We start from the raw sequence: 27,253 nt of genomic DNA, 5'->3' as shown, positions 1-27,253 counted from the left end.
GATGTCTTTGCCAAGTCAATAAAATACAAGTAAACATCTTTCTGGTATTCCCAGCTTTCGGCCAAGATTCGGCTGACATCAACCATGATATTCTTCATTCTACCTATTTCTGAATCCGGCTGGAATTTCCAGCAGTTCACCCTTGATGAGTCTGCAGTTGTTTTGTTTTTTTTCCTTCCATTTTTATTCCCCCCATTGGATTTTATTTTAATATTTTCTTTTTAAAAATCTTTTCTTAGGCATTGTTTTATTTTTAATAAAAATATGTTTTATTGCCATATAATTCACACAACATACGTGCAGCTGTTCTTTGAATTCTTTTAAGCAAAATTATGTTTGCACTTGCAATTACATTGCTTGCGAAAATCCAAATTCCATTGGCTCTCCTTTCTTTGAAATGGGCACAAAGAAGGGCCTCTTCCAGTTGGTTGGACAGGTAACTGTTTCCTAAATGTCTTACCTTAGCTAAGTGGGCACTGGCAGCCTTTCATTTCCTGGTAGAAGCAGGTCTGTGGATGCGCTGTCAGTTCCTGGAGGCTTGTTTTCCACCAATGCCGTGTGGCTTGGACTTCTTCCTTCCGAATCAGCAGTTCTCCATCCCATGCTACTTCCCGCAACAGCTGGCCAGAGGCCAATTTTCTTTCTTTTTTTGGTATAGTGGCTTTGCACATTCCTTCCACTTTTGTACTTCTGCTTCCCGCATCCCTCCCTTTCCTTTGCCCGCAGACTCCTTTAGAGTGACAGCTCCAGCGAGGCCTGACTCTCCCGAAACATGTCCCTCCCGCCTCTCACTTCAGTCTCTGTCCAGGTCTTTAGAACATGTGATCTCCCTTTCTGGGGTGGTCCTTTGAAATCTTTTCTTTAGCAATTTGATTTCATCTTTTTTTCCCTTCCTTTTTCTACGCACTTTAGCTACTCTGTGCTCAAGTTCTGAGTCTCTTTTGATACCTGTTGTGGTCATTTCTTTCTTTCCTGTCCTCCCCCCACCCCCGCACAAGCACGCGTTTAAAAAACATTTAAGCTTTTGCCCTGGATTCCCTGTGTTTCCAGTTCCTCTCTGTACCAGTGTACATCCTCTGCTGTAGCCAGATTTGCAAGGGAGAATTGGAATCATGATAGGTGGCGGGGGGGAGGAGAGGAAGCATTTAGGAACTAGAGGAAAGTTGTGTTTTTCATCGCTGCTACATCGCACCTTGACTGGCTCATCTCCTCCACGAGACCCCTCCTATAAGGGGATTTCTAGTGGCCTAAAAATGGGCTTTGGGTCTCCACTGCACTCCGCACTGCCCCCCTCATTCACTATGGTAAGATCCCTTCAAAACCAGTGGTATGAATGGTGATACTGGGAGGGCAGAGGGAGGGTGGGCTGGAAAGGGGGGACTGATTACAAGGATCTACATGTGACCTTCTCCCTGGGGGACAGACTACAGAAAAGTGGGTGAAGGGAGACATCGGACAGGGAAAGATATGACAAAACAATAATTTATAAACTATCAAGGGTTCATGAGGGAGGGGTGAGCAAGGAGGGAGGGGGAAAAATGAAGACCTGATGCCAGGGGCTTAGGTGGAGAGCAAATGTTTTGAGAATGATGAGGGCAATGAATGTACAAATGTGCTTTACACAATAGATGTGTGTATAGATTGTGATAAGAGTTGTATGAGCCCCTAGTAACACGATTAAAATTCAAAAACATAAATAAATTAAAACCTTTAAGCATTAGGGGAAGGTTTACAAAGAAAATCCAGTCTTCAGTTGGTAGCCCACAGGCATTTTGCTTCATCTCACTGATTGCAGTCTCCACACGGTCACATTCAACGTACCCCACTTCCTCCTGGTGCTTCCTGTTCCCCAACCTCCTCCTTCCCTAATCCTTCTAACCGTTGTCCTAGGGGGTCCGGCTGCCCTGCTGATCCCATCTGGCTGATGACTCGCAGGGCTCTGCCCAGTGCTAGTGTCTCCTATGGATCTGCCAGTTGTTTATCCAAAAACTGCGCCGTGGGGGGTGAGCTCACTTCTAGACCTGAAGGGTGACTGCTTTGAAGGTTGCTTTTCTCGGCCATCTCGCCCATTGAGACCAGGGCCTTGAGGTGTCCCCAGGTGTGGCAGTTCCATAATCTTCAGTCAGCTTGCGAAGGGGTGGTGCCTAGCCTGTCAATCAGGTCGCAGTTTGATGAGCTCATTTGGAGGCTCTCTGGAGATAAATAGCTCGTTGGGGGCGCGACACAGATACACTTCCTAGGAAACCTTCCTGTTGACACATGGAGCTACGCTGATGGAGCCAGAGCCCTGGAGCTGGAGGAGCAGTATGGAGACCCACACCAGCACTGAGATGCTTCCACTGCCACTAGATCCACAAGACTTTCCACCCACTGGCCTGTGATCTTCCTGCATTAGGCGTCATTGCACCTGTTGCCTCAGTCTGAAGAGGACTTTACATACTGGTACCAGATATGTGGGCTAATATCGGACTTATGGACTTGATCGGTATCGGACATGTGGGCTAATATCGGACTTATGGACTTGATCTGAACTGGGCTGGGGTGTTTTCTGAATATACGATTACTCTTTGATAGAAAACTCTCTCTTACACACGTATTGAGTGTCTATGAATTTGTTTCTCTAGTCTACCTGGACTAACACACCGGGAGTGCTTCAGGGCCTAGTGATCCCTGGCTCTGCCTCTGCTCTGTGGGGGAGCGAAGATACCGAGTGGCTAGATGGAATGAGGCCAAGGCCCCACCCTAGAACATGAGGAGCCATCCTTAGTACACTTACTGACCAGCCCCCTCGCCAGCAGCTCAGAACCTCTATCCCCACCTCAACTAGGGGTGTTCCCAACACCCATAAACACTTGGTGCTCCCAGCTGCCATCTCTTGAACAAGGGTCTGCAGACACAGGGCCAAGGCCCTGGATTTGGAGACAGGGCCTCGGGTGCATGTGGTGTGTCACCCTTCCTGCGCACCTGTACCCAACAGGATGGGGACCCACCTGCATGCCACCCTAAGCCTGCACCACTCTGAGAAGAGAAAGCTCTGCGAGAGAAAGGCTAACACTGGCTACCAGAAGCCTGGACACTAGATCTGCTCCGTCTTTTTGTGACCAAGTCAACCAAAGAGCCGATCATTACCTCTCAGGAGGAAAAGGGACTAGCTTTCGGCTGGATTCTCCTGTGGGCTCTGTTCAGGGACCTGCGTCTCCCTCTGGACAGCAGCACCTCAGAGGATGGTTAAGTGGAGCTAACCACAGGCAGGCCTGGTTCCCACCTGACCCCAAGGAAGACATCCACCACCACCTATGGGAGAAGTCTGCATCAGATCATGGGCTGCTGTGTCCCACGCAGCTGGAGCACCAGCACCTATTGTCCTGGGCAAGACGGCCCTGTGAACCTGGTACAGACCCAATGGCCCCGTGTTCTCATCTCCCTCACTGCCCAGGGCCAGCCCAGTTTGTACATTGAGGCCTCAAGGTGCATTCGGTCTACAGCCCCAGGAGCAGATGGAGGCCTGTGTGCTCTGCTGAGTCCACGAAGGATCGGCTGAGGCATGACAACATGGAAGGAAGCAGCTATTAGCACTAATGAGGCAGGCGGCCTGAAAGCCTTTTATTCAGCGCTGCCTGCCCACCCAGAGAACAATCCATTCTGCTTCTTTGTTTTCCTGGAATCCTAGGTGGAAAGGGGCCTGGAGGGGGGGGGGGGCAGGAGCAAGGGTGGGGGTCTTGGAGAAACACGGAGGAAGAAGGAGGGGGGTGGGGGGGAGTGGAGCCAGCGAGGCAGGCAGGAGAAGCTGATGTTACCTAGGTGGGCATCTCCATTTTTCCTCTCTTTCTAATAAAGCCCAGGGTCTGGGTGCCCCCCGCCTCCACCTATCCTGGCCCCAGCCACTGGCACATCTCCCCCCTTCGAGATCCCTTGACCCAAGTTCCTGGAAGCAAATGAAACAGAACACGCCGCCCAGGGCCTGAGTGGACATCTCCGGGGCCATAAATTAAATTAAAGCTCTCAGGGCCGTCTACCTTATTATTGCTCCAAGCTGCCCCACCCCTGTCAGGCCCCGTCCATCAGAAATGTGGGGTTCTGGCACCCTATCACGGCACCTTCCCAAACTTTGATGGGCTCCTAGAGACCTCTCCTCAAACGGGATGGGCGCTCCTTTTGTTGAGCATTCAAAGACCTAGAACCCAGCGGGGACAGGCCCCGACTTTGTCCCCACCCTCCAGGGAGGGCCCCTCACCCCCTCTGCAGGGAGCAGTCACGTGTGGTTCCCTCATTAGGCCTGGCCATATAAGCCGAGGACAGGGGTGACTGGACACTCTTGGGGCAGGGACCCAGCGAGCACAGGTAAGTCCTCCTGTCGCATAGGGACTCCTGCTGGGTTTGGGGACTGGAGGCCAAGGAGGGACCCCAAGCCTGAGGAGGAACTGAGTAGCTGTCTCCCTGCTCAGCCAGGTCATGCTATCGGCAATGCTGCTGAGTTGTGCTCTGCTGCAGGCACTGCCCACCATGCAGGGGGTCCACGTGGGCCTGGCCCCATTGGAGGGCATCAGAGGACCTGTTCGAGCCCTGTTCCCAGACTTCCCAGGTCAGTGCAAGGGGGTACCCCTGTGGGGTTGGGTAGGGCCTGGATACCCTTTGGCCACACTGTCCAATCTGGCGTGAACCTTCCTTTCCATTTCCTAACCCCAGACCAGTGAGGTGTGTGTGTGTTGGGGGGTAGGCTGGGAACACTGCACTCATTTCTTGCACCCCAGGCCCGGGTCTGCAGTCCCCTTGGAAGAGGACATCTGCAGAACAGACAGAAGAGCTGCTGGAGGAAGCGGAGGAGTTGGCCCAGGTAACCGTTCAAGAAAAGGGGTGAGGAGTCCTTATGCCCCAATCCCACTCCTCCCCCCCATGCTCCTCTGTACTTGAGTTGGACAACACTGCAGACCCATGCCCCATCCCATCCCGCCCCCACCTTATACCCCCTTACACCGGCCTTCCCCTCACTCACTCACCTGTTCTTTCACCGCTCCCCTGCAGGCGCTAGACCCGCAGGGCCGAGAGCAGCGCTCCCCTCAGCGTCGTTGCGTGCGACTGCATGAGTCCTGTCTGGGACACCAGGTGCCCTGCTGCGACCCATGTGCCACCTGCTACTGCCGCTTCTTCAACGCCTTCTGCTACTGCCGCAAGCTGGGTACTACCACGCACCCATGCAGCCGCACTTAGCTGACCGACTTAGCAGGGTGGGGGCCGGACACTGGGGCATGAATAAAGCTGGGACCAACCCAAGGCTGGTTGTGTTATTCTCGAACACCTCCGTTGGAGGAGGGTGGGACGGGTGTCACCGCAGTGTTGGCAAGTCAAGACATCCCACACAACCTTGACCAGGGCCTACGCTGCCCTGTCACCTGGAGGCGCCATGGAGTGCTGAACTCCCACCCCCAGAATCTTGTAGCCTTCCTGCAGGAAGCGGGCCTTAGGAGCTTTAGGCTCACGAATTTAGTTCAGGCTCAGTGCCGGCTGAGCAGTGAAACCCACGTGGGAATCCCAGTAGGGCTGCTCACTCCCACAGTGGGAAGGTTGACTCAGAGATTCCAAGCTTGGAATCTTTCCAAACACCACCCACTTCCATCTTTCCATCTTAACCCTGCCGGCCTCCTGGAGTGCGAGCGAGCCACACTAGATCCTAGAAAGCTGAACTACGACTCATAGCGACCCGCTGTGGGTTTCCGAGACTGTAACTATGTACAGGAGTAGAAAGCCCAGTCTTTCTCCCCAGGAGCCGCTAGTGGTTTCGAACCGCGTATCACACTGATCACAGCCCAATGCGTAACCACTACCCTACCGGGGCTCCGGAAAGGACCTAATTATATACCTGCGGTCACGGGCGCCCCCACGCGGCCGGCCTCGAGCACTGCAAGCCGCTCTCGCCAGGGCGCACGGGGCCTCTTCCCCTCAGTGCGCAGGCGCCAGAGGGCGGGTTCCCGACCACGCTTGCGCCAATCTTCCGCGGGAAACCTGCCAGAAGCCGGGCCCCGCGCAGAGCCCCGCCCCGTGGCGGTCACGTGAGGCGCTTGCGCGTCACCTGACGCTCTTGACAGCCGGCTGCGGCGGGCGCCGCGTCAGCTGATCGTGGAAGTGCGTGGCGTGCGGGCTGGCCGGGCTGGTACGGTCCCGCCGTCCCCTCCGCAGCCATGTCGTCCTTCCCGGAGCTTTACTTTAACGTGGACAATGGCTACTTGGAGGGGCTGGTGCGCGGCCTGAAGGCGGGGGTGCTCAGCCAGGCGGACTACCTCAACCTGGTGCAGTGCGAGACGCTCGAGGGTGAGCCGCGGGCCCGGCTGCGGGAAAGCCAGGATGGAGGGCTGGCCGCGAAGCCGGAAGTGGGAGTCCTCCCAGGGGCTCGGGGCCCGGGAGCCCGGCCGGCCGGCGGGGCCTTGCCGGGAGCGCGGGGCGGTTGGGGAGGCGGGGGTCGCGGATGCGGGCTGCGCCCGAAGCCGCGTCCCAACCAAGGCCCGCGGTGGGCCGCCTCGGCTTGAGTCGCCTCTTCCCGGGCGGGGCCCGTCGCGTAGTTTCCAAGTGGGCAGTCTTTCGCCTGATGTGGGGTGTGCCCACAGGCCTCTTCACCGTGACGTAGCCGGAGAGCCATCCCCTGGCGACGCTTAGGGAAGCTGCTGCGCCGAGAAGTCGCCCACCGCCCTTCCTATACGCCCAGGCCTTTGCCATCATTGAGCCTTCCCGTGACCCACGCGTGGGGCGGAGGCATGTGGGCAAGTGCCTTTGGCGAGGTTTCCCTCCCAATTCGGAACCCCTGGCTGGCCAGCGTCTCCCGGCTGACCAGTCCTTGGGAGATCAAGAGTCTGGAAGTGCGTGCACCTGTATTCGGCCAAGAAATCAACTCCCGTGGCGTGGGGGTGGGGCGGCGAGAAATACGACGCTCTCCACCTCATTAGAGAGGTCAAAGTCTCAGAAACCCACCGGGGCCGTTTTACCCGGTTCTAGAGGGTCGCTGTGAAGTAGCATGGACCCGTTGCCAGTGAGTTTGGTTCCGTTTTTAGCCAGCCGCCTGAGAAGCTGGGCTCCCTCTTTCAGCACACACCACTCTCAAGTGGGGCCCTTCCAGTCTCTGCCACCTCCCTCTCCTGGGTGGCTGTGCAGGGCAGGGAGGCTGGGCTGTGAATTCCTATCCTCACCTCGTTCGCCAGTGATCCCTTTGAGTCGCGGGTACTGAATGCCTTGCCTTGAATTTGGTGGTTGGAGTCGGGGGAAGAAGGCCGACTGATTCACTTTCTGGAGAAACATTTCTGGGCAAAAGCCTATTGGAGTTAAAAATAACAAGAAAAAAATAACATTAAAAAGTGTGGCCTGGTGTGTGCGTGCGTGCGTGCGTGCGGGTGTGTGACTGCTTTGCATTGTTCACAAGGTGGCTGTGCCAGCCCAGAAAGCAGCAGAAATAAATACCTTAAAAAAACAAAGTTCTTGAATCTGCACTATAATTGTGCACTGTACGGCGTTTCAGTCAAAGGTGTCACATAGTGGAGGACCTCACTTGTGAGTGGCAGTGAGGACGCAGAGGAGAACGTTTATTTGAGGGGGGTGGGAGGAGGGGAAACAGGGAGGCTGCCTGGGGCAGAGCCTGGCACTTTGTTGCCACATCTTTGGAGTTCTGTGCCACATCTTTGGAGTTCTTTGGAGTTCTGTGGAGAAGGATCTTCATTTGTTTACATCTGGAGGGGGAAGGTCTTGCTCATCTGCTGGCGTTTGGTGGACTTGCTTCTCTTGGCTTTCCTTACCCCTGATGCTACCTTCAACACCCCACCCCCCATCCCCGCAGAGCTTCTGGGGGTACAGAGTTCCCATCACCAACATCCTTCCTGTTGGACCGCTCTTCCTACAACACTGCCCTGCCCCGCAAGGACCCCATTCAAGACCTTTATCATGGCCTCCTCCCCCCTCACACAAGCTATCTCTCTCGTATTTGTGAACACCAAGGAGTGGGCTTTGGAGTTAGGTAAACCTGAGTTTGAATCTCAGCCCCTCTGGGTTATCTGAGGCAAATTCTTCACCACTGGGTCTTGAGTTCATCTATTAAACAAACGGCACCTACTGACTTGCCTCATGAGGTGGATGTGAGAAATCAGCCAGGCCCCAAGGACAGAGTGAGCACGAGGGAAAGATTAGCTGCCGTCCCCTCTCCTTCACCCTCATCCTCACGATTCCCACCCTTCAAGGCCCGGTGCCACCTCCTCTTTGAACCCTTCTGTGACTGCCAAACCAGAATGTTGTCCTCTTCACAACTCCTGTGACATTTGTCTGTGCTACTTTCCTGGAAGTTTCTTGGCACAGAGCGTGGGGCTCTTGGGAACCTGATGCCAGAGATGCTCAGGACTTCAGTGAGGGGGTGGGTTGTGAGGATAACCAGAATCCCCCTTTGTCCTCTATTGTAGGACTTTGGCTACTATGGTGGCACCAGAGGCTTCTGCTGGTGGGTGGCTTTGCCTCCTTATCCCCAGGGCGAGAAGGAGGTGGGAAGGGGAGACCTGGGAAGCCTGCAGTCTCCAGGGGAGACTGTAGTTGTATCCTGGTGCTTCTAAGGAATGTGGTTTAGGTGTTGGGCATTGATGGGGTGTTTGTTCTGCAAGGTAGGGGAGGCTTAGTCTCTCCACCGTAGCCTGGCTCCACCTCTCTTGTCTGGTGGACCTTGGCCGCTTAGGACCACTGAAGCCCATCTGGCTTCGATGATCCCTTTTCTAGAGGAGGGAAAGAACCTGGAAATGACTACCCTAATTGGTGAGCTGAGGGGACAGGGCTTTGGGCTGTGTTCTGGATGCATCGTGTACCTTCTGGCTCAGAAGAAGAGGTAGGGCAGAGATTCACAACAACGACAAATTAGATTTGTAATAGTTGCTGTTTGTGAAAAAGACAGTGGAGGAGTATTGGGGAATTCAGGACAACCTTTTCTGGAGAGCCTTGCTGAGGAGGTGCTATTTGAGCCGAAATGTGAAGAGAAGGAGGTAGTGACAGAGAGCCGGGAGAAGGGGTTTCAGGCTGAAGGATCAGCATGCAAAAGCAGGAGCAGTTGAGCCAGTTAGAGGAGTCAAAAGATGTCCACGGGTAGCAAAGTGTAGGGGCTGAGGGTACCAATCTTCAGAGAACTCGAAGACTTGGTGTGAAGAAAGAAGTCAGGCTGAGCACAGAGGAGGATGAGGGCAGGGACAGCAATGGCACCACGCACTTCCTTTAGTTGTCCTTGGGTGCTGTCGGGCCAGTTCTCACTCAGAGTGACCCGTGTGATCGAATAGAAGGGCCCCGCAGTTTCCTGGCTCTCGGCTTCCTTAGAGCAGATGGGCGGGGCTTTCTCTGGTGGGGCTGCTGGGTGGGTCCCACTGCCGACCTGTTGATGCGCAGCCAATCCCCTAACCGTGGCAGCCCCTTAAGGGCCACCTCCTTGAGGCCACCGGCCAGATTCGGAGTTCTTGGATGTGACCGAGCAAGCCAACATATTGTAGACCATGAGTGATGTATGCAGGGCTGTCTTGATGTCCGTTTGCTCATTCAGGAAACACTCGCCCATGACCAACTGTGTGCCAGCCCCTGGGCCTCGTACGAGAACCGGGCAAGTGTCCCCAGCATGGCCACAGTTCTCAGCCGGAACGCTCAGCTTTTACTTTGGATTTAGCCAACGAGTGGGCTTTGGAAAGTTTGTGGAAACAATCCATTATTTTTTCATTCCATTTCCCATGGGCTTGTTGAAGCCCCTCGTGTAAGCATAGCTATTAATCTGCCTAAGTGGATGCTGGGAATTCAAATGTAGGTGAGTCCCCACCCCATCTTCCAAGTTCCCTTATTCTCTTTTCTTTTTAAGACTGTTTATTACAGACAATGCCAGGCATATGCAGATTAGGAGGGATCATAATGAACCCCGTAAATACTAAGTACCTGACTTTCAACAAAACTCTTGCTGACATAACAGCTGGCAATCTTGTTTCAATAATAGCCTGCTCATCTCCTCACTCCCCGATGAGTTTCAAGTAAATCTCAGGCAGCATATGATTTCAGCTGTATTTCAGTGTCTTGGCGAGATTGTGACATATTAAAAACAACCCCAATACTATTTAAGAAAACACAAAAAGCCCAAATTCATTGCCATCTAGTTGATGGACAGAAAATAGAACTTTCTCTTAGGGTTTCTGTACTGCAGCAGACTGCCACGTCTTGAGCAGCAACTGGTGGTTTGAACTGTCAGTCTTTTTGGCCAGCAGCCAAGCTGTCTAGCCCTAACCTCTGTGACACCAAGGCTCCTCACAGTGCTCCTAAAAACAATTCCTTAGCCTAATGTCCATTTAGATCTGTTTAATTGTCACCGTATCAAACTAATTGGTTGACATGCAACTATTTCAGGAAGTTGCATATGATTAAGGAAGTACTGAAGGGAGATCTTCAAATGGCACTGGAGGCCTTGGTGGAAAGCACGGCTCCAGGAGTTGATGAGATGCCAGTTGTGATGTTTCTAGCAAAGCTGGAAACACACACTTGTCTCTGCCCAGAAACTTGGAAGGCAACTACCTGGCCAACTGTTTTAAGCAGATCTCATGAAACACAGAGGTGGCGCTGTACTGCTGAGGTTCTAATCCCTGCAGTCAGCAGTCCTACAGGTCTTTGGTGACCGAGGTTCCAACATACACCTCCCGTTCCTCTTCGCACCGGCTATCAGTGGAGCTACATTACAATGGAGGGGCTCCTCTCAGTTCCAGAGCGAAGAAGCACACTTGGAAATTTGTCAAGTGTTGAAGCGAATATGAAGCAAAGGAGTCAGGGTTACCAGGCCAGGGTAGATGTATCAGTGTCTTGCAAGGAAGACCGTTGTTTATGAGCATAGCCTTCTGTGAGGGAACGCTGCCCATGCGCCCGGTGGCCACCTAGCATGATCACCTCTGTCATCTCATTCTGCTCTTGGTAAGGTTTTTTTTATCAGTCTGTAACTCCTAACATGAGTGTTTGGTTTTACTGATACATTTTGTGTTTTTTTTGTAATACGTTAGGGAGTGTCTGCTATGCCTGGGCATAGCTTACTCATTCCTTTCAGGATCATAGTCCAGTAATGTCTAAATTTCAGTTTATGCTAATTGTATAAAGAAACTGGAAGAAATGACTCTTTGTGCCTAATCTAAAGAAAGATGACCAATAGAATGCAGAACTTACTGAATAACAGTATTCATATTATGTTGTTGTTGTTGTTAGGTGCCATCACATCAGTTCCAACCCACAGCAATCCTGTGCACAACAGAGCACAGCACTGCCCAGTCCTGCTTCATCCTCAATTGCCATGTGTCTGAGCCCATTCTTGTAGCCACTGGGTTAAACCACCTTCCTCTTTTTTGTTGCCCCTCTACCAAGCATGATGTCCTCCTCCAGGGACAGGTCTCTCCTGAAAACATGTCCAAAATACACCAGACAAAGTCTTGCCATCCTTGCTTCTTAGGGGCATTCTGGCTGTACTTCTTCGAAGACAGATTTGTTTGTTCTTTTGGCATCGTGCTTTGAATATTCTTCACCAGCACCATAATTCAAATGTATCAATTCCTCTTTGGTCTTCCTTATTGAGTGTCCAGCTTTCACATGCATCTGAAGCTATTTAAAATACAATTGCTTGGGTTAGGAGCACTTTAGTTCTCATAGTAACCTCCCCTGTCATTCAACGCTCCAAAAAATGTCTTGTGCAGCACATTTCCCCAGGGTAATGCGGAGTTTAATTTCTTGACTACTGCTTCCATGCGCATTGATTGTGGATCTAAGCAAGAGTAAACCTCTGACAGCTTCAATCTTTTCTCCAATTCTCCAGCTGAATGGAACAGCTCAATATCAGCAGCTAAAACCAGCCAGGAGCTGTCTGTGGATCAGACCATCAATTGCTCACACAAGTCCACTAGAGCCAAAATATGACCATGAATCTATTGCACCTGAATTTTGAGAACATCGCAAGACCAGATTTGCTGCATTGAACAGGAATGTCAGGAGATCTGAAGAGCTGTGGGGGAACACCAAGAACGTCATTTCTGAAGAAAGCAAAAAGTCATGGAAAAGACAAGAAAGAAAAGATCAACGTGGATGTCAGAAGAGACTCTGAGTAGCTGAGGCAAATGGACAAAATGATGAAGTCAAAGAGCAGAACAGACAATTTCCAAAGGCAGCTTGAGAAGACAAAGTATTACATGAAATATGCACAGCCTCACAGTTAGAAAACCAAAAAGGAAGGACATGCTCGGCATATTTTAAACTGAAAAACTCAAGCCTCGAGCTGCAGTATTGAAAGACTTTGTGGGCAAAAGATTGAATGATGCCGGAAGCATCTAAAGAACATGGAAAGAGTACACAGAGTCACTGCACCAAAAAGAACTAGTCTGCATTCCACTACTTTAGGAGGAGCAAGAACCAGCGGTACTGAAGGAAGACATTCAAGCTGCACTAGGAAGCATTCAGTCAAAACAAAGCTCCAGGAATTCATGAAATGCCCGTTGAAATGTGGCAACAAGCTGATGAAGCACTCACTCATCTGTGCCAGGAAATTTGGAAGACAGCTACTTGGCCACCTGACTGGAAAAGATCCCCATTTGTACCCATTACAAAGAAAAGCGACCCCAACAGAATTAATATTACTGGCAAGTAAAACTTTGCTGGTGATAATTTTAAAGATGGTTGCATCAGTATATCAGCAGAACTGCCCGAGATTCAATCTGGATTCAGAAGAGGACATGGAATGAGGCATGTCCCTGTTGCTATCAGTTGGATCTTGGCTGGAAGCAGGGAATACCAGAAAGAGGTTTCCTGTGCATTATTGCTGATGCAAAGGAATTTGATTAAGGATAACATTGGAAAGAATGGAAAACCCAGAACACTTCATTCCGCTCGCGTGGACTTGTATCATGATCAAGAGATAGTCGTTTGAACAGAATAAGGGGATAGTTCGTCCTTTCCAATCAGGGAAGGTGTGTGTCAGGGTTATAGCTTCTCGTCACTGTAAGTTGAGCAAAGGAGAGGCGAAGCTAGGAAGAAGAATGTGATATTCCGAACAGGGGATGATTCCTTAACAACGTCCGGCACACAGATGACACAGCCTTGCTGGCAATTAAGCACTTGCTGATGAAGATCAAAGACTTCTCCATGGATCGCACTTCAACATAGAACAGAAAGTCCCCACAACTAGACCACTGAGGAGCAACATGATAAATGGGAAAAAGGTGGAAGTTTTCAAGGATTTCATTCGACCCTGATCCTAAATCAGCACCTGTGTTAGCAGCAGTCAGAAATCAGAGGACACATTGCACGGGGCAAACCTGTACAAGACCCTCTAAAGCGTTAAGGAATGCAAAGATGTCAGTTTCAGGTCTGACCCAAGCTGTGATCCTTTCAATCACCTAATATACTTGGAAAATCTAGACAACAAATAAGGAAGACTGAAAAATTGATGCCCTTGAGTTATGTCTGTAAGAAATGTCACACGAACCACAGACTCCTAGGAGAACAAATCAATCTGTACTGGAAGAAGTACAAACCAAAATGCTCTTTCAGAGGGAGGATGACCAGATTTTGCACCATGTACTTTGGACATCTTATCAGGTGGAACCAATCTCTTGGAAGGACATTCTGTTTGTTAAAGCAGAGGGTTACCAAAAATGAGGAAGACACTCAGTGAGGTGGACTGACCCGTGGTGGCAATAGTGGGCTCAAACATAAAATGTTGTCAGGGCCAGGCAGTGGTTTTTCAATTCTCTTGTACATCAGGCTGCTATGGGTCAGATCTACTGGATGGCCCTGAACAGGGATCATTGTCTCACGTTTTTAAATATAATTTGTTTCAATCAGTATTCAAATATGATCCCTACATGGCAGTTGGTTGATATATTTTTTGGGGGGTGTTGATAATTTCTCAGGTCTTTAAAATATAGTTTCTCCCTCTCATTCTCTCTTCTATTTTGTGTTAGTCCAGGTAGAGAAACAAATCCAGAGACACTTACATGTGTGTAAGAAAGCGCTTTATATAAAGAGTAAGTAATTGTACATTAAGAAATCATCCCAGCCCAGATCAAGTCTATATGTCTTATATTAGCCCATACGTCCAATACCAATCTATAAAGTCCTCTTCAGACTCAGGAAACAGATGCAATGACGCCAAATGCAGGAAGATCACAGGCCAGTGGGTGAGAAGTCGTGTGGATCCAGTGGCATAAGCATCTCAGCGCTGGCAGGGGTCTCCACGTGGCTCTTCCAGCTCCCAGGACTATGGCTGCATCAGGGTAGCTTCATGTGGCTTCTCTTCTGAAATGTCTTGCAAGGAGTGAGTGAGTGAGTGAGTGAGTGAGTGAGTGAGTGAGTGAGTGAGTGGGTGGGTGAGTGTGTGAGTGAGTGAGTGTGTGTGTCTTGCTTTCAGCAGCAAGCTATTCATCTCCTTAGCGCCTCCAAATGAAGTGACCTGATTGACAGGTAAACTCCACCCCTCACTTGAAAGTCTTACATTGACAACAGATGATGTAACTACTGCACATTTCATCTGTTGTTTATTGAAGAAGCGCTTATTTGATAAGCAGATTTTCCTGCTTTCTCAGTTTTGCTGATTGTATCCATGGCATCCATATTTTTCACGTTTCTCTCTCCGTTGCTTTTCTTGTAAATGGATAATTTGAGCTCAAGACTTGATTGGATTCTGGTTTGGTTAAAAAAAACAACTAAGTAGATGATGTGTGCACTTTTGTGGGAGGCATAAAATGCCTGGTTATTTTACTTTTTTGAGACATAAGGAGTCATTGATGTTTATTGCCAAGAATCATTCATTTCATTAAGCATTGGAAACCAAGTGTTCTTAGCCAGTATTTCCTTCTGCAGTCACTAGCCTCGGTACTTCTATGAAATAGACCAGTTGGTACCCCTAAGACGCTATTGCTGCAGGAGAGTCAGGACAAATGCTTGCTTCTTTCCCATTATTCACCAGCTTTCAAAATACTAAGTTGGCTTTCCGTCATCGTCCAAAGATGACTGAAGTTTGCTTTCATGTATTTGCTTAGTATGGGACTGCACTGATGGAGGTTAATTTACTTGTGCTTCAGCTATTGTGGTTACTAACCTTATCGGGGTTCAAATTGTCCTTTAGCCAGGGGGAACTTAGTCGTTGATCGCTCCGTCTTTTTGACTAGACCCTTAGCCTTTGAGAGCTTCCTTACTATCTGGGACGGCAGCAAATTTCAGTTGCATCTTAGGCATCTGACCCAGGCCTGGAGTCCCCATTTATCCCAGAACACTAGTTCTTTCTATGTGAAGATGGCATTTAGAGGCGGTTCCTCCTGTGACACTCTCCTTTCCTCGCACTCTGTTTCTGCTGGGTTCTACACTTCATTGCAGTGGCCACACAGAACGCACAGTGCTCACAGAGTATGGGCCTCATTGGGGGAAGCGAACAGGTTACAATTCAAGTTAAATGCACTCAGGATACAGTTGTTCAGTGTCCTCCACTGTAAACTTCAACGGAAGGCACTTAACTCCAGTTCTATGAGGCAGCAAACCCAGGTCCCTTAATTAAGTGCCAGGAGGCACCCTACTCCACAAGCTAGCCTCCTGCCCCAACACACTCAGCTTTACCTTCGCTGTAGGCTGGGCAGTCCACCACTCTGACTCTGGCTCCTTGTTCTGCTGCTATTGCTCCTCCTCTGCCATTCCTCTGGTGTCAAAGCTGCCTCTTGTGTTGAGGAAGTTCAAGTGCAGGGATCTCAGGGTCCAAAGGATGCGCTCTGTTCCTGGCTCTTCTCTTTTGCTGGTAGTGAGATGTCCTGCTTCTGAGATGGATCATCTTATACCCAGCAGGATGACTGAGGATCGCTCACAGCTGAACCATGTGATCCTGTCAGTCTCTGCCCCAGAAGGATAAAGGGTGGTTGGTGGGACTAACAAAGGCTCTGGCTAGAAGAGTAAAAGCGTTCAACACATTGCAGAGACCATCATCTGAGGCTAAAGGGATTCCAATTGCTCCTGAAGTTGGTCATTGTTTCTGAACTTTTCCTGTGGATAAGTCCTCCTTCCCAGAAACTTGAGAAGTACAGAAAAGCAGAGGCTTGAGCCTAGTATACGGAAATCCCCCCAAGTGTCCACTTGGGATGGGTAAGTTAAATCTCCATAAAATGGTCACCAAAAGACCAATAATGAGAGTAGCCATACCAGGAGGGGAAGGGGAAGGTGGGGAAAGAGAGGGGGAATTGATCACAAGGATCTACATATAACTTCCTCCCAGGGGGACGGACAACAGAAAAGTGGGTGATGGGAGACATTAGTCAGTGTAAGACATGAAAAGATAATAATTTATAAATTATCAAGGGTTCATGAGGGAGGATGAGAGGGTGGGGGAGGGAGGGGAAAAATGAGAAGCTGATATCAAGGGATCAAGTAGAAAGAAAATGTTTTGAAAATGATGATGGCAACAAATGTACAAATGTGCTTGACACATGGATGGATGCATGGATTGTGATTAGAGTTGTACGAGCCCCCAATACAATGATATTTTTAAAAAGGAAAGAAAAAAATTAGTCACCAAAAAAATGAAGCCAAGGAGGTAGGGCAAACACCTTGGGAAGATGTGGCATCAGCAGAGCCTCAGAGGGCCTGGCAGCATGCCACTCAGGAGGGGCCCGCAGTGCTGTCCGAAAGGCAGAGGGGCGAGACTTGGGTTATCCACTGTCAGAGAGCTCCCGCTCATGGCCTGGCCCAGAAGTATTCTGGATGTTCTGCTTTGTCTGTCAGAGGAGCCGACGCCGAATTGGTGAAATGAGATGACTGGCAGAAAATTCCTTCGTCACTGTGATTCCAAGAAAGGTGTGACACAGACCTCACCAGCCAGCGGCCACAAGCCAGAGAGAACACTCAGGAGACGCTACAGAAGATGGTAGCCTGGGGACAGTGTTCTGGGGCTAAGGGAATGAGCTCATGGGTCTCTGAGGGCCTGTGGTTCATGGTGCCCCGGCTGTTCTGGACGATGATGCCCCTGCCTGAAGAGACCCCTGGCATCCAGTCTCCAGGGGTGTTCATGAGGCAGACGGCTCCTGGCTGGTGACTATGGTGGCTTGCTGTGCTGCCCAAGAGTACAAGGCCCCCAGTGGGAGGAGGTGAGGGTGAGGACAGGCCAGAGGGAAGTGCCCCTTCTTGCTTCCTGCAGCCAGTGTGGACTTGATCCCTCTGTTGATGAGGAAGAGGGGAAAGTATGTTGGGCATGGGACTGCTGGTGTGATGCCTTTAGGACAGCGGTTCCCAACCTGAGGGCCGTGACCTCTTTTGTGGTTGAACTACCCTTTCACAGGAGTTGCCCGATTCATAACAGTAGCAAAATGACAGTGATGAAGTAGCAGTGAAAATAATGTTATGGTTGGGGGGGGGGGGTCACCGCCACATGCGGAACTGTCTGAAAGGGTTGCAGCATTAATAAAGTTGAGAGCCGCTGATTTAGGAACTTGCTCAGCAGCTGGGGAAGATACTAGGCTCTAAGGTGAGGGATCACGTGGGGAGGAGTGTCGGGAAGATCAAGGACAGGGCCAGAGACAAGTGGCAAGGTTAAGATCTGCAGGCTTGGGCCTGTTTATACGAGGGCGTACCCCGCAAACTGGAATTGTGCTGGGCAGAACAGAGCTTTCGTAGTATGCATTTTCCCCACTAGGTGAGCATCAAGCAACTTGCTCTGGGTTAGTGAGCCTGGTACTGTCTCCTGGGAAGGTTCTTTCTGATCACATTGAGTGTTTTTTGTAAAAGCAGTTTCGCAGGACCTCGTTATTTGTGACAGCCTATTTAAAATAACAGCATGCGACTGTGAAATTTTGTTTCCTGCTCAAGACCGATGCTGCAGAAACGGTTGTGATGTTGAACATAACTTACAAAGACAGCACTATGGGAAAAACTAGTGTACGATTGGTTTTCTGATTTCAAAAAAGGTAGAATGTTGATTGATGACAAAGCTCATTCTGAACTTCTGTCAACTTCCCAAGTGGATGAAAATGTCGACTTGTAGTGCATTTGGATTTCATTCCACCCGGTCAGACTGTTCATCAAGCTTTCTATTTAGAGGTTCTGAAAGGTTGCATAGCCATGTGAGACAAAAAAGGCCTGATTTGTGGCAGAGGGGGGACTGGTTTTGCCACCACACGCACCTGTACATGCAGCCATCTCAGTGCGCCAGTTTTTGACCAAAAAGAAAAAAACAACATGCCTCTCTTGCCCCACGCACCTTACTCATCTGACCTCACTGTGTGTGACTTCTTTGTGTGTCCTCAACTGAAGAGGGACAGGAAAGGGCAGCGATTTGAAGATGGAGAAGAGGTGAAGAAAAAGCGAGGGAGGTGCTGTCAGCCATCCAAACAGATGAGTTTGAAAAATGTTTCCAAGAATGGAATCGCAGGTTTGACAAACGTTTTAAGTGTAATGGAGAGTACTTTGAAGGTGATAAGGCTGTTTTATACAAATATTTAAATACATAGCCTTGGGGAGTATCCTTTTTTTGGTGGGGGGTACTCCCTCGTATTTGGCCGGGGGAATGAAGGGTTTCGTTCTCAGGCTCTGCTGTCCAGGAATGACTGGGTGGAATGACTGGAGCTGCTTCTGAGCTGAGACCTCCAGAGGAGGAGGAGGAGGAGGAGGTTTGGAGCAGGAATGGCAGGGGTGGATGGTGGCAGTGGTCTGTCTCAGATGTACCTAGTCAGCCACCCGAGGGTGGTGTCCAGCGGGCAGGCGGCCGTGTGGGCCCGGAGCTCAGCCAGTAGCACTGAAGATGCCGGTCTGGAAGTCGTCAGTGTGCTGGCCAGCAGCCATTGGAGCCCACGCTGGGGCATCTGTTGGCATGAAGCCAGTACGAGCCTGCCTCGGAAGCTTGTCTTGCCAGGAGGCTGGAGAGCAGCCGTCACATCAGGCCAAGTGGACAAAGCAGGGCCACCGGGCATGGAGCCTAAGCTGGCACGCAGGGCAGGCAGAGTAACAGCCAGGGATTCCCCGACGAGCCCTGCCACGCTGCCACCTACTCCGTGGCCTGTCACTGGGTCCTGCTGCGTGTGGGCTTTTGTGCTGTGGTGTTTTGTTCTCTCTTTTCTGAGTGTAATGCTCCTATTCCACAAATCAGTGTGGTAAGAAGGTGACATTGTAGACCCTTTCAAAGGCCACTTTATCTCCCCTGGTCAACAAGTAGCATGTGAGCGTACGGTAGCCCTGCAGCTCACTGTCAGGCCTGCACCCTCCACACTGGGCAGCACACGAGAGGTGTTCACACCCGCCTCCTGGTGGCAGCAAATTATCAGACCCACCAATAGGAGTGGGTTACATCGATTGGGCCTGTCCTTTGATGGCACTGTGTAATAGGGCTTCTAATTGCAAGGTTGGTGGTTCAAACCCCATAAAGGTTTACATGCTTGGCGACAAAGGATGGGAACAGAGGCCAGTGGCAGGAGAGACCCGCAGGCTTGGGTGCATTTGTATTCCTGGGACTTGGGTTCAGTTCTCAGGCTCAGCCTTTCAAGAGTGAACAGATTCAGTGGAGGGGGACAGGGGGACAGTTTGAGGTGGGCTCTCAGGAGGAAGAGGAGGAGGAGGTATGGAGTAGGGGGTGATGTAGAGCCCATAGGAGCAGAATTGCTCTGACGAGCAGCTTGGGCTGGCTCTTTACAAAGGCACGTGGTGCAGTTGCTCAGAAGTATAAACTAGCTGTGAGACCGATTTCAACTTCTGTCAGGAGGTGAAACAAGCTAGCGTGACCACCTCGGCCCCTGAGCACAGCCACCGGGAGCCTGGGGAGCGCAGTTCTCTCTGAGCTATGCGGGGCTTCTGTGAGGCCGGGTGAACTCGGCAGGCACTGAATGATAAGCATAAGGGGAAATGTCAGCTTGTCCGAAGTAGCACCCTGGGAGAGGGCTGGAGAGGCTTGAGAGGGAGGGAGTTTTCTTCTGATTTCAGTCCACAGCCCCTCTCTCTTCACACCTGAGACTTGGAGCCTCTTCGTGACACTTTCAGAACTCTTTGGACTCTGCTCTGGTCCTGTAGGCCAGAACCCCAGGTTCTGGCTCCTGCACAACACACCTCACCCACAAAGCTGCTCACCTGCCTACTCTCCTCTCTTCACTCTGTACACCTCTCCCCCCATTCCTTGCTTTTCCTTCCCTGATTGTATCTTCCAGTAGTGATTTGTCGCCTGATATTATGTGAGGCACTGTTTACTGTCCAGTCAGTAACAGCCCGTCCTCACAGGTACAGATAACCCCTGTGTCCTGAGCCCTGCCCCGGAGGTCCTGCCAGAACTGGCTTCCATGAGTAATGGTGTGCATGCCATTTCTCTGAGATGGACTCTGGTTTCCTAGGCCTGGCTGCTGAGGGCAAGCCAGGGCCTGAACAGTGCCTAAAAGGGCTTCTAAGGGGGTCTCAGTGTAGCCAAATGCCAGCCATGCAGGACCCTTGAAGAATAAGGTTTTCTGGATGGAATAGAGGGGAAAGCCCCAACACTGTATTTTAAGCATTTTGCATAGACCCCTTCTAGATGTGTTAGCCTCCGCAGCTGTTGTCTTAAGCAGCTCACATCACACATAGTTGGGTCTTCTGTGTTAGAGCGGTGGCGCTTGAACTGGACCAGAATCACCTCTCAGCCCACCCCCGAGGGAGGGCTCAGATAGCTCTGTCCCTGACGCCCTCCCAGGCCACCGCTCTCCAGCCATGCAGGCCCCCAGGGCCCTCTTCTCCCCGGGGCGGGCGCTGTTCTTGAACTTTGGCCTCAGCAGCCAGGCATCCCCCACCAGCCTGCTACAGGAGTAAACCAGGGAGGGGGGTAACATGGCCCCTCTCCCTTTGTGTTGTGTACATAGCTGCCCCACAGGATGGGCCCCACAGGGTTGCCTCCTCTGGAGTCTTTACAGAAGCAGATTGCCCCAGCTGGGGGGAGGGGGGGCGGGGGCTTTGGGGTTAGCAGCTGAGGGCCTTCTTTGCACCCCAGGGCTCCTTTCGGAAAACACTGGCCTCTTCCCATGTACAAGAAGCCTTCAAAGCGTTTGTGGGGGTGATGCGATGGAAGGGTAATGGAGTCTCCCCAGGAACTCTGACACCTCCTAGTACAATTCACAGCATCTACTTATGCGTTGGGCTCCAGTCCAGAAGGTCTGCAGTTCGAAACCACTAGCTGCTCTGTGGGCGAAGATGAGGCTTTTTACTCCTGTCAGCAGTTTCAGTCAGAAATTCACAGGGCCTGTTCTACCCTGGCCTATACATAGGGTCACCATGAGCTGATATCAATCGACTCGATGGCAGTGAGTACATTCACTAGTGTTCAATATGTTCATCCTGTTGCTCAGCTGTGGGCTCTCTTGTGAGTCACCTGAGAGTGGTACTTCTCTGACTTTCCAGGACTTTTCTTGAGTCCTTTGTGGGGCCAGGTGCCAGGTGGACCATGGCCCTTTTCCTGGCCAGTGATATGACTCAGCCCCACAGGCTGGGAAATGAGACGGGTCCCTAGCGTCCAGGTAGAGTGCTGCTTGTGTAATAAATAGGCACCCTCTCTCACTGGGCATGCCAGGTGCTAGGCTCTAGGGCCTCTTTCCTGGATGGATGCCCCAGGTCACCGCTGGTCTGGTCTCATGGTTATTTACTAAGCACATCGTTGTAGGGGGACACAGCCCAGGCAGTGGAGGCAGGAGTGGGATGGGGCAGTCTGAATGCTCAGAGGGTGGCCGTGCTGGAGACAGGAGTGTAGGCGGAGGGACCCACTTCAGCCTTGTCCCACAGGAAGGCTCTTCCTTCACTGACACAAGCCAGGCCAGTCCTCATGGCTGGACTCAGGGCCACTTACTTCTGGTTTGGTTTTTCTGGGTGTGTGTGCCCACTTCAGGTCTTTCCCCTGTGCTGTAAGATACATTCCTGTATGGCTTCTGCAGCTTCTTGGAGCCGCCATCCATCTCCCTGCCCCCCCTGGGATTGACACTGGGGGTGAGCGTCTAGAGCCGTGATGACATTAGATAATGCTAACCTCTTTTAACGGTTAGTTGGCTTTGCTATCCCCCGGTTGACCACAAGGGGGCAAACCAGGACCACTTGGCTGCCTGAGATCCTAGCCAAGGGGCTGTGGCTAGATGGGAAGAACGCTGTTCTCTCCACAGCACCTGTGGAGCACCTTACTGCCCACTGGGACTCAATCTGGGGCCCCCTTCTCCACCACCTTTTGTCCATCTCTCTCTTCCTGCTCCACATTCCAGGGCCCTAGCTCCTTGGGTTAGAGTGGAAGAGGCCAGGTGACAGTCCTTTATATGACTATTGTGGGGTCCCGTACAGCGCATGACCCCATGCCATCCTCACTGACCTCTTGCTCTCAGGTCACATAGTAGCCCCACAGCGAGCCAGCTGTGGGCTCAGACAACTTGGGGCACCAAGAAGGAGTCTTGGAGGTTAGGGCACACCACACAGCCTCAGGGGCCTAACTCTGCCTTGCCATTGTCTCCCAGCCTCCTTGGGCACTTTGGGGAAAGCGTGGGAAGTGCTCAGGTCCCAAGTGACCCTGGGAGACCCCAACCAGCCCCTGTATTACACATGAGTTCTCTAGGTACACGTGGCAGTTTGGAAGGGCTTATCAAGGGGCTCATCACTCCCCTCCTCCCCCCAGTACCCTAACTTGAGGGGCATCTTGGCCTCTCTGGCCTTGGCCCCGCCAACACCTACCACTTGGCCCATCTCTTTCTGTGTTTACATCGTTCTGCCCTGGGATGGGAAGTCCAGGCCCTCATGGCCACTTGGTGGACAAGGTTGTAAGGCCAGTCTGAAGCCTCCGCCACTGTTTGCCTCCACACCCTGTAGGGCCTCCCAAGGGCTGTGAAGTTGCACTCCCATAGCTGGCCTGGGCTGCTCCCATGTCTGTGTGGGTGGGCCTAGAGGTGGGGGTTCTGGCTGTGGCAAGGGAGCTGGGTATGTGGAAGAGCGGCTGGCTGAGTGCTGGGCACTGCTTCCTTGCTAGCATTGGCCTAGCCCCTGACACCTGGTTTCCTTGGATACTCATGGCTTTCAGGTCTCAGGCTTCATGTTTAGTTGGTGGACAGGCCTTTCCCACCAAGGTGTCATTTGTGGTGGCCTCTCATGAGTGCTACCCCCGCCTCATCCCCCACCCCCACCCCGGGGCAGCTTAGAGCATCCATAGCCCAGGGCCTCTCCTGACTGGCAAGCAGTTCCCCACACTGCTCTGGACTTGGTTCTGGAGTGGGCTTACAGGAAACCCATGGAGTTTGGGTGTGATCTGGAGGAAGAACCCAAGCTGACTAGGCCCCCAGAGATGGGCTGTACCAGGACATCATGGGGGACTGGCGCTCAGCTGAGACCAGGAGCGTGCTTGTGGCCTCCTGGTGACCCCTGATTACTTGCTGTCAAATGGGAGAGCACTAATTGGCTCTTTCCTCCATTTTTTCCTTCACTTGTTCACTCAAGATGCCCAGACCACCCCTCTGCCTGCCTGGTCCCCGCTCTGGAGAGGTGCTCAGCTGGCAGAAGCCCAGCTTCTGAGTCCTGACTATGGCCCCGGGCCTGCTCACTGGCATCCAACTTGAAGCTTAAAGGGAAACCCGCTGCCATCAAGTCGATGCAGGTGCACAGCGACCTTACTTAGGGTGACCAAGACTGTAAGTCTGTCCGAAGTACACATGTCCGGGACTGTAAATGCCTCTGCAAGCACACAGCCTCATCTTTCTCCCTTGGAGCAGCTGGTAGTTTCGAACCACCAACTCTGCAGTTAGCAGTCTAGCCCTTTCCCCACAGCACCACCCAGGCTGTTTTTAAAGGCCTAAAAGAGGCGCATTTGGGAAGCTGTACCCCATACAGGGCGCTGGGGCTGTAGGTCACCGTATCCCCCAGCCCCTAAGTGCCGAGTGGGAATAGAGGGACTGCAGTCTGACCTATGAGTGCTTCCCCAGCATGTGTCCTGCCAGGTCCCTTGCTTGTCAGGGTAGGGGAAAGCTGAGAGGTGGCATGTGGGGGTAGTGCTACACAAGACCCCCCCCCTCCTGACCCTGAGACCCACATAGTTGCTGCTCCTGTCTCCCTTCCTTCCTGCTGCCCAGGCCTCAGGACTTCAGGGCCTGAGTGTAGCTGGGTCAGCCCTGCTCCTGGCTGCTCTCGCTGCCCCCGTGAGGGCTGCTGTCAAAGTTGAACCAGTACTTCCAGAGCCGCAGCCCCACCTGGCTCCTGTGGGCTAGTTGTGGGCACTGGGGGGCGGGGGGTGGGGTGGTGTGTGTGCTCCAGCTGGGAGCCAGCTTGGCCTGGCCCAGACTCACTGAGAAGGACGAGTTAGAGCTGCCCTCTGCCCCACCTGGGCCAGCCCCAGCTTGCCCGAGTGCCCCGCCCCCAGAGGTGTACCCAGGAGCCGGGCATGGGCATGTACCAGCTTCAGAACACAGGTCACAGCCCTAGCTGGCCTGCCTGCCACCTTGCGAGACCGGACCACTCTACCTCTCAGGGGCACACACCCAGGTAAACACAGCCCTAACACAGCGCCAAGCTGTAGGCTCTCCAGCTGTGTGGCATACCTGAAGAAGAAACAGATTGTTCATGGTCAAAGTGCAGAGCTGCGGGGACAGAGGTGTGGCCCCGCTGCCCAGAGTGAAGCTGGGCTGCCCGCTTCTCAGCCTGGGCTGTGACAGGAAACAGGGAAGCTGCCGTCCAAGCCCCATCTCTCCGAGGACATGGCAGTCCCGTGGCACTGTAGGGCCTGGGGAGAGATGAGCATGGGGGATGGTCCAGGCTGCTCAGCCAGAGGAGTGTTCTTGGAACTTGCCCTGGGTGCAGCAGTAGCCAGGGCTGCCCCTCCCTTTGGCACTCAGACCGTCCCCTGCTCCCTCGGCACCCTCCTGGCTGTTGGAGGGCTGGGCTTCCTCCTGGGATGTGAGAGATGCGTTTATTCTCCAGCCACAGGGACAAGGTGTTCCTAAGATGACCGCAGAGTTAAACATGGCTCTGCCACCTGTCTCTGAGCGGGCAGTGGACTCCATGGACATCCTGCTGTCCCCCCACCCCCCGGATGTGGGCGTGGTTGTCCCACTTGACCCCTGGGTCTGATGTTGGTGCTGGGGGAGGGGCACCTCTGGGGATCACTCCCATCCCCCTTCGGTGAATGGCTCCCCTCACTGAGAGGCCTCCAGCCTGGAGTGAGATGCTGGTCCAGGGGCTCAGGAAGGAGAACTTGAGGCCCCTTCCCTGGAGGGCCTCTGCTCCGTGCCACTCAATACTCAGCAAAGCCCATGGGCTGTACTAGCAGCCACCTCCAGGTTCTTCCAAGACTGCTGACCCACAAGCCACCCTTGGCGACACCTGCTGGTGCGTGCTCCTGAGATGCCCTGCAGTTCGTGTGAGAGAGAGAGAGAGAGAGAGAGAAAGAGATAGAGATGTGTGGTGTGGTGTGGCGTGTGGCTCTGTCTGATCTTGCCAGTCGGGGAGGTGATTGTGGGCTTGGGAACTTGGGCCATCCCTGATCCTCCTGCCCCGGCTGGCTGTGTGTGTGTATACACAAATGCTACACTAGGCCCCAGCAGAGGAGCGCCGTGAGAGCCAGCTCAGGAGGCCTGTTCATTGGAGGGCAGAGCAACATGAGCAGCAGCTGGGAGCCGAATGTGCTGGGTGGGCACCTGTGGGTGGGCCTCAGGCAAGAGACACGGCTGTGGCACCCATATGCATTCACCCTGCACCACAGCCTCTGTCCACCCCCATGCAGGGCACCCTGGGGGAGAGGTCACAGAAGAGAGTCCCCAAATTATGCCAGGCCCGTCTGTGGCACAGGCTTTGACCTAGGTCCCTGTGGCTTAAAGGCCCATGTTCTCCCCACTTCCAGCTCAGCCACCTGAGCAGTGAGGTTCTACAGCCGGGGGTCTGGCTTGTGTGGCTTGGTTGTTGCAGACAGCCCAGCGGGGAGGTGCTGAGGCCCTGGCTGGGGGGTGGCAGACGGTTGGGGCGGAAAGTGGGAGGGGAGGACGAGCTGGAACTCCGGGTTGTCCATTTAGCTGGTATTGCGTGAGGTTTGCTGGGAGCCTGTGATGGTCCCTGGCAGAGACCGGGAGCTAGGGAAGACATTCAGCCAGTGCTGCAGGCCCCAGGGATGCCGGGGTTAATGGTGTCCTTGCTGAGACTCCCACACTGACCCTCTAAGCGAGCCAGCCCATGTGCACATCTGCTTTGGAGCTGCTGTGAAGCTCTCGCCTGAGAGCCCGGGGAGCAGACTCAGACGCAGCCCACTCGCCAGGGAGGGGGCTCTGGCACTGCATAGGCCACCAGCCATCCGAGTTCGCATGCCTGGAGCCTCAGGAGGTTGTGACATCAGAGCCTCGGGGGCTGAGGAGCCCACGTCCAGCAAACCCCTCACCTGGGCCAACAGGAGGGATGGGACAGGGCCCAGCCCGCTCGCCTGGCCCGGAGTGGCAGGCTGGGCACACAGGCTCCAGGGAGAGTGTTCTCACATCTGGTTCCACTCAGCGGGCCGCAATTCCTGAAAACCCCTGGGCTCCCCAGGAGAGCGTCGCTGAGTGACCTCTGGAGAAGCAGAAGTGGAGTCTGGGAACACACTGTCCTCTCACAGGATGCTGGGGCCAGCTGGCCAGCAGAGCCCCTCTGTGGGCCAGGGGGCCGCCCCACCAAGCCTGCGGTGCCAGGCGCTGCCTCTCTGCTTGCCGGGGCACTGTGGGTTCCCCTGGTGTGGGCTAGGACCCTTCCTTCCTGGGACCTTTGGTGTGGGGCTGGAGAAACCCTGGCAGGGTCTGACCCTGGGAGCACGGGAAGGACTGACAGGTCACTCCTTGGGGCAGTGCTGGGAAAAGGCGGGGCTGAGAAGCTGAGCCAGAGGTGACTGGCGGCCCCTCTGGAAGGATGAAGGGTAGGCAGGGTTAGGTGGATGCTTCGGGCCAGCTGGAGTCGGGTGTGGCTGATGCCCCATCTTCAGAGTGCTCAGCTGGGCCCTGCTGGAACCCGGTGATGGTTTAGGTACAAGTGGCCCCAGGGTGGGCAGTACTGACAAGGAGAGCAGCCAGAGCTCCTGCATCCAATCTGGGGGTGCACCCACCCACCCCAGCAGCTCTGTTTTATGCACTCTGTGTTCCCCTGGAACCTTCTGGAGGCCTCCCTAGAGCACTCACTAAGCACAGAGATGGCAGGAGCAGAGAGTTGCTCTCCCTGAGAGAGGTGCTGGCAGACCAGAGAGTGGCAGGCTGAGGCCCCATAAGCTATAGGCAGAGCAGAGCTTAGGCTCCAGGGCCACGAG

General features: G+C 52.9%; 2 protein-coding genes across 2 annotated transcripts in view; both read left to right on the top strand.

The window, feature by feature from the left end:
- Positions 1-4,452: 4,452 nt before the first annotated feature.
- On the top strand, positions 4,453-5,208 carry AGRP (agouti related neuropeptide). The gene is made up of 3 exons (XM_075537500.1): positions 4,453-4,582; positions 4,752-4,834; positions 5,023-5,208. Exons 1-3 carry the CDS (start codon positions 4,453-4,455, stop codon positions 5,206-5,208), a joined length of 399 nt encoding a protein of 132 aa, XP_075393615.1.
- Positions 5,209-6,072: 864 nt separating this feature from the next.
- The window catches only part of ATP6V0D1 (ATPase H+ transporting V0 subunit d1), a 37,356-nt gene continuing 16,175 nt past the window's right edge, over positions 6,073-27,253 (top strand). Inside the window, exon 1 of the mRNA XM_075536359.1 lies at positions 6,073-6,306. Coding sequence (XP_075392474.1) covers positions 6,177-6,306 — 130 coding nt within the window. The 5' untranslated portion in view covers positions 6,073-6,176. The remainder of the gene's footprint in view (positions 6,307-27,253) is intronic.

The sequence above is a fragment of the Tenrec ecaudatus genome, chromosome 18 (genome assembly GCF_050624435.1).
Source record: "Tenrec ecaudatus isolate mTenEca1 chromosome 18, mTenEca1.hap1, whole genome shotgun sequence".
NCBI classification, from domain to species: domain Eukaryota; kingdom Metazoa; phylum Chordata; class Mammalia; order Afrosoricida; family Tenrecidae; genus Tenrec; species Tenrec ecaudatus.
Note: the sequence above shows the minus strand (reverse complement) of the source record. Positions and strands in the feature narration are given on the sequence as shown.

Excerpts from the sequence above, each read along its gene's own strand:
- AGRP (XM_075537500.1), top strand. The coding sequence starts at position 4,453 with ATGCTATCGGCAATGCTGCTGAGTTGTGCTCTGCTGCAGGCACTGCCC. Across the intron at positions 4,583-4,751 it reads CCTGTTCCCAGACTTCCCAG|GCCCGGGTCTGCAGTCCCCT; the intron begins GTCAGTGCAAGG and ends CTTGCACCCCAG. Across the intron at positions 4,835-5,022 it reads AAGCGGAGGAGTTGGCCCAG|GCGCTAGACCCGCAGGGCCG; the intron begins GTAACCGTTCAA and ends GCTCCCCTGCAG.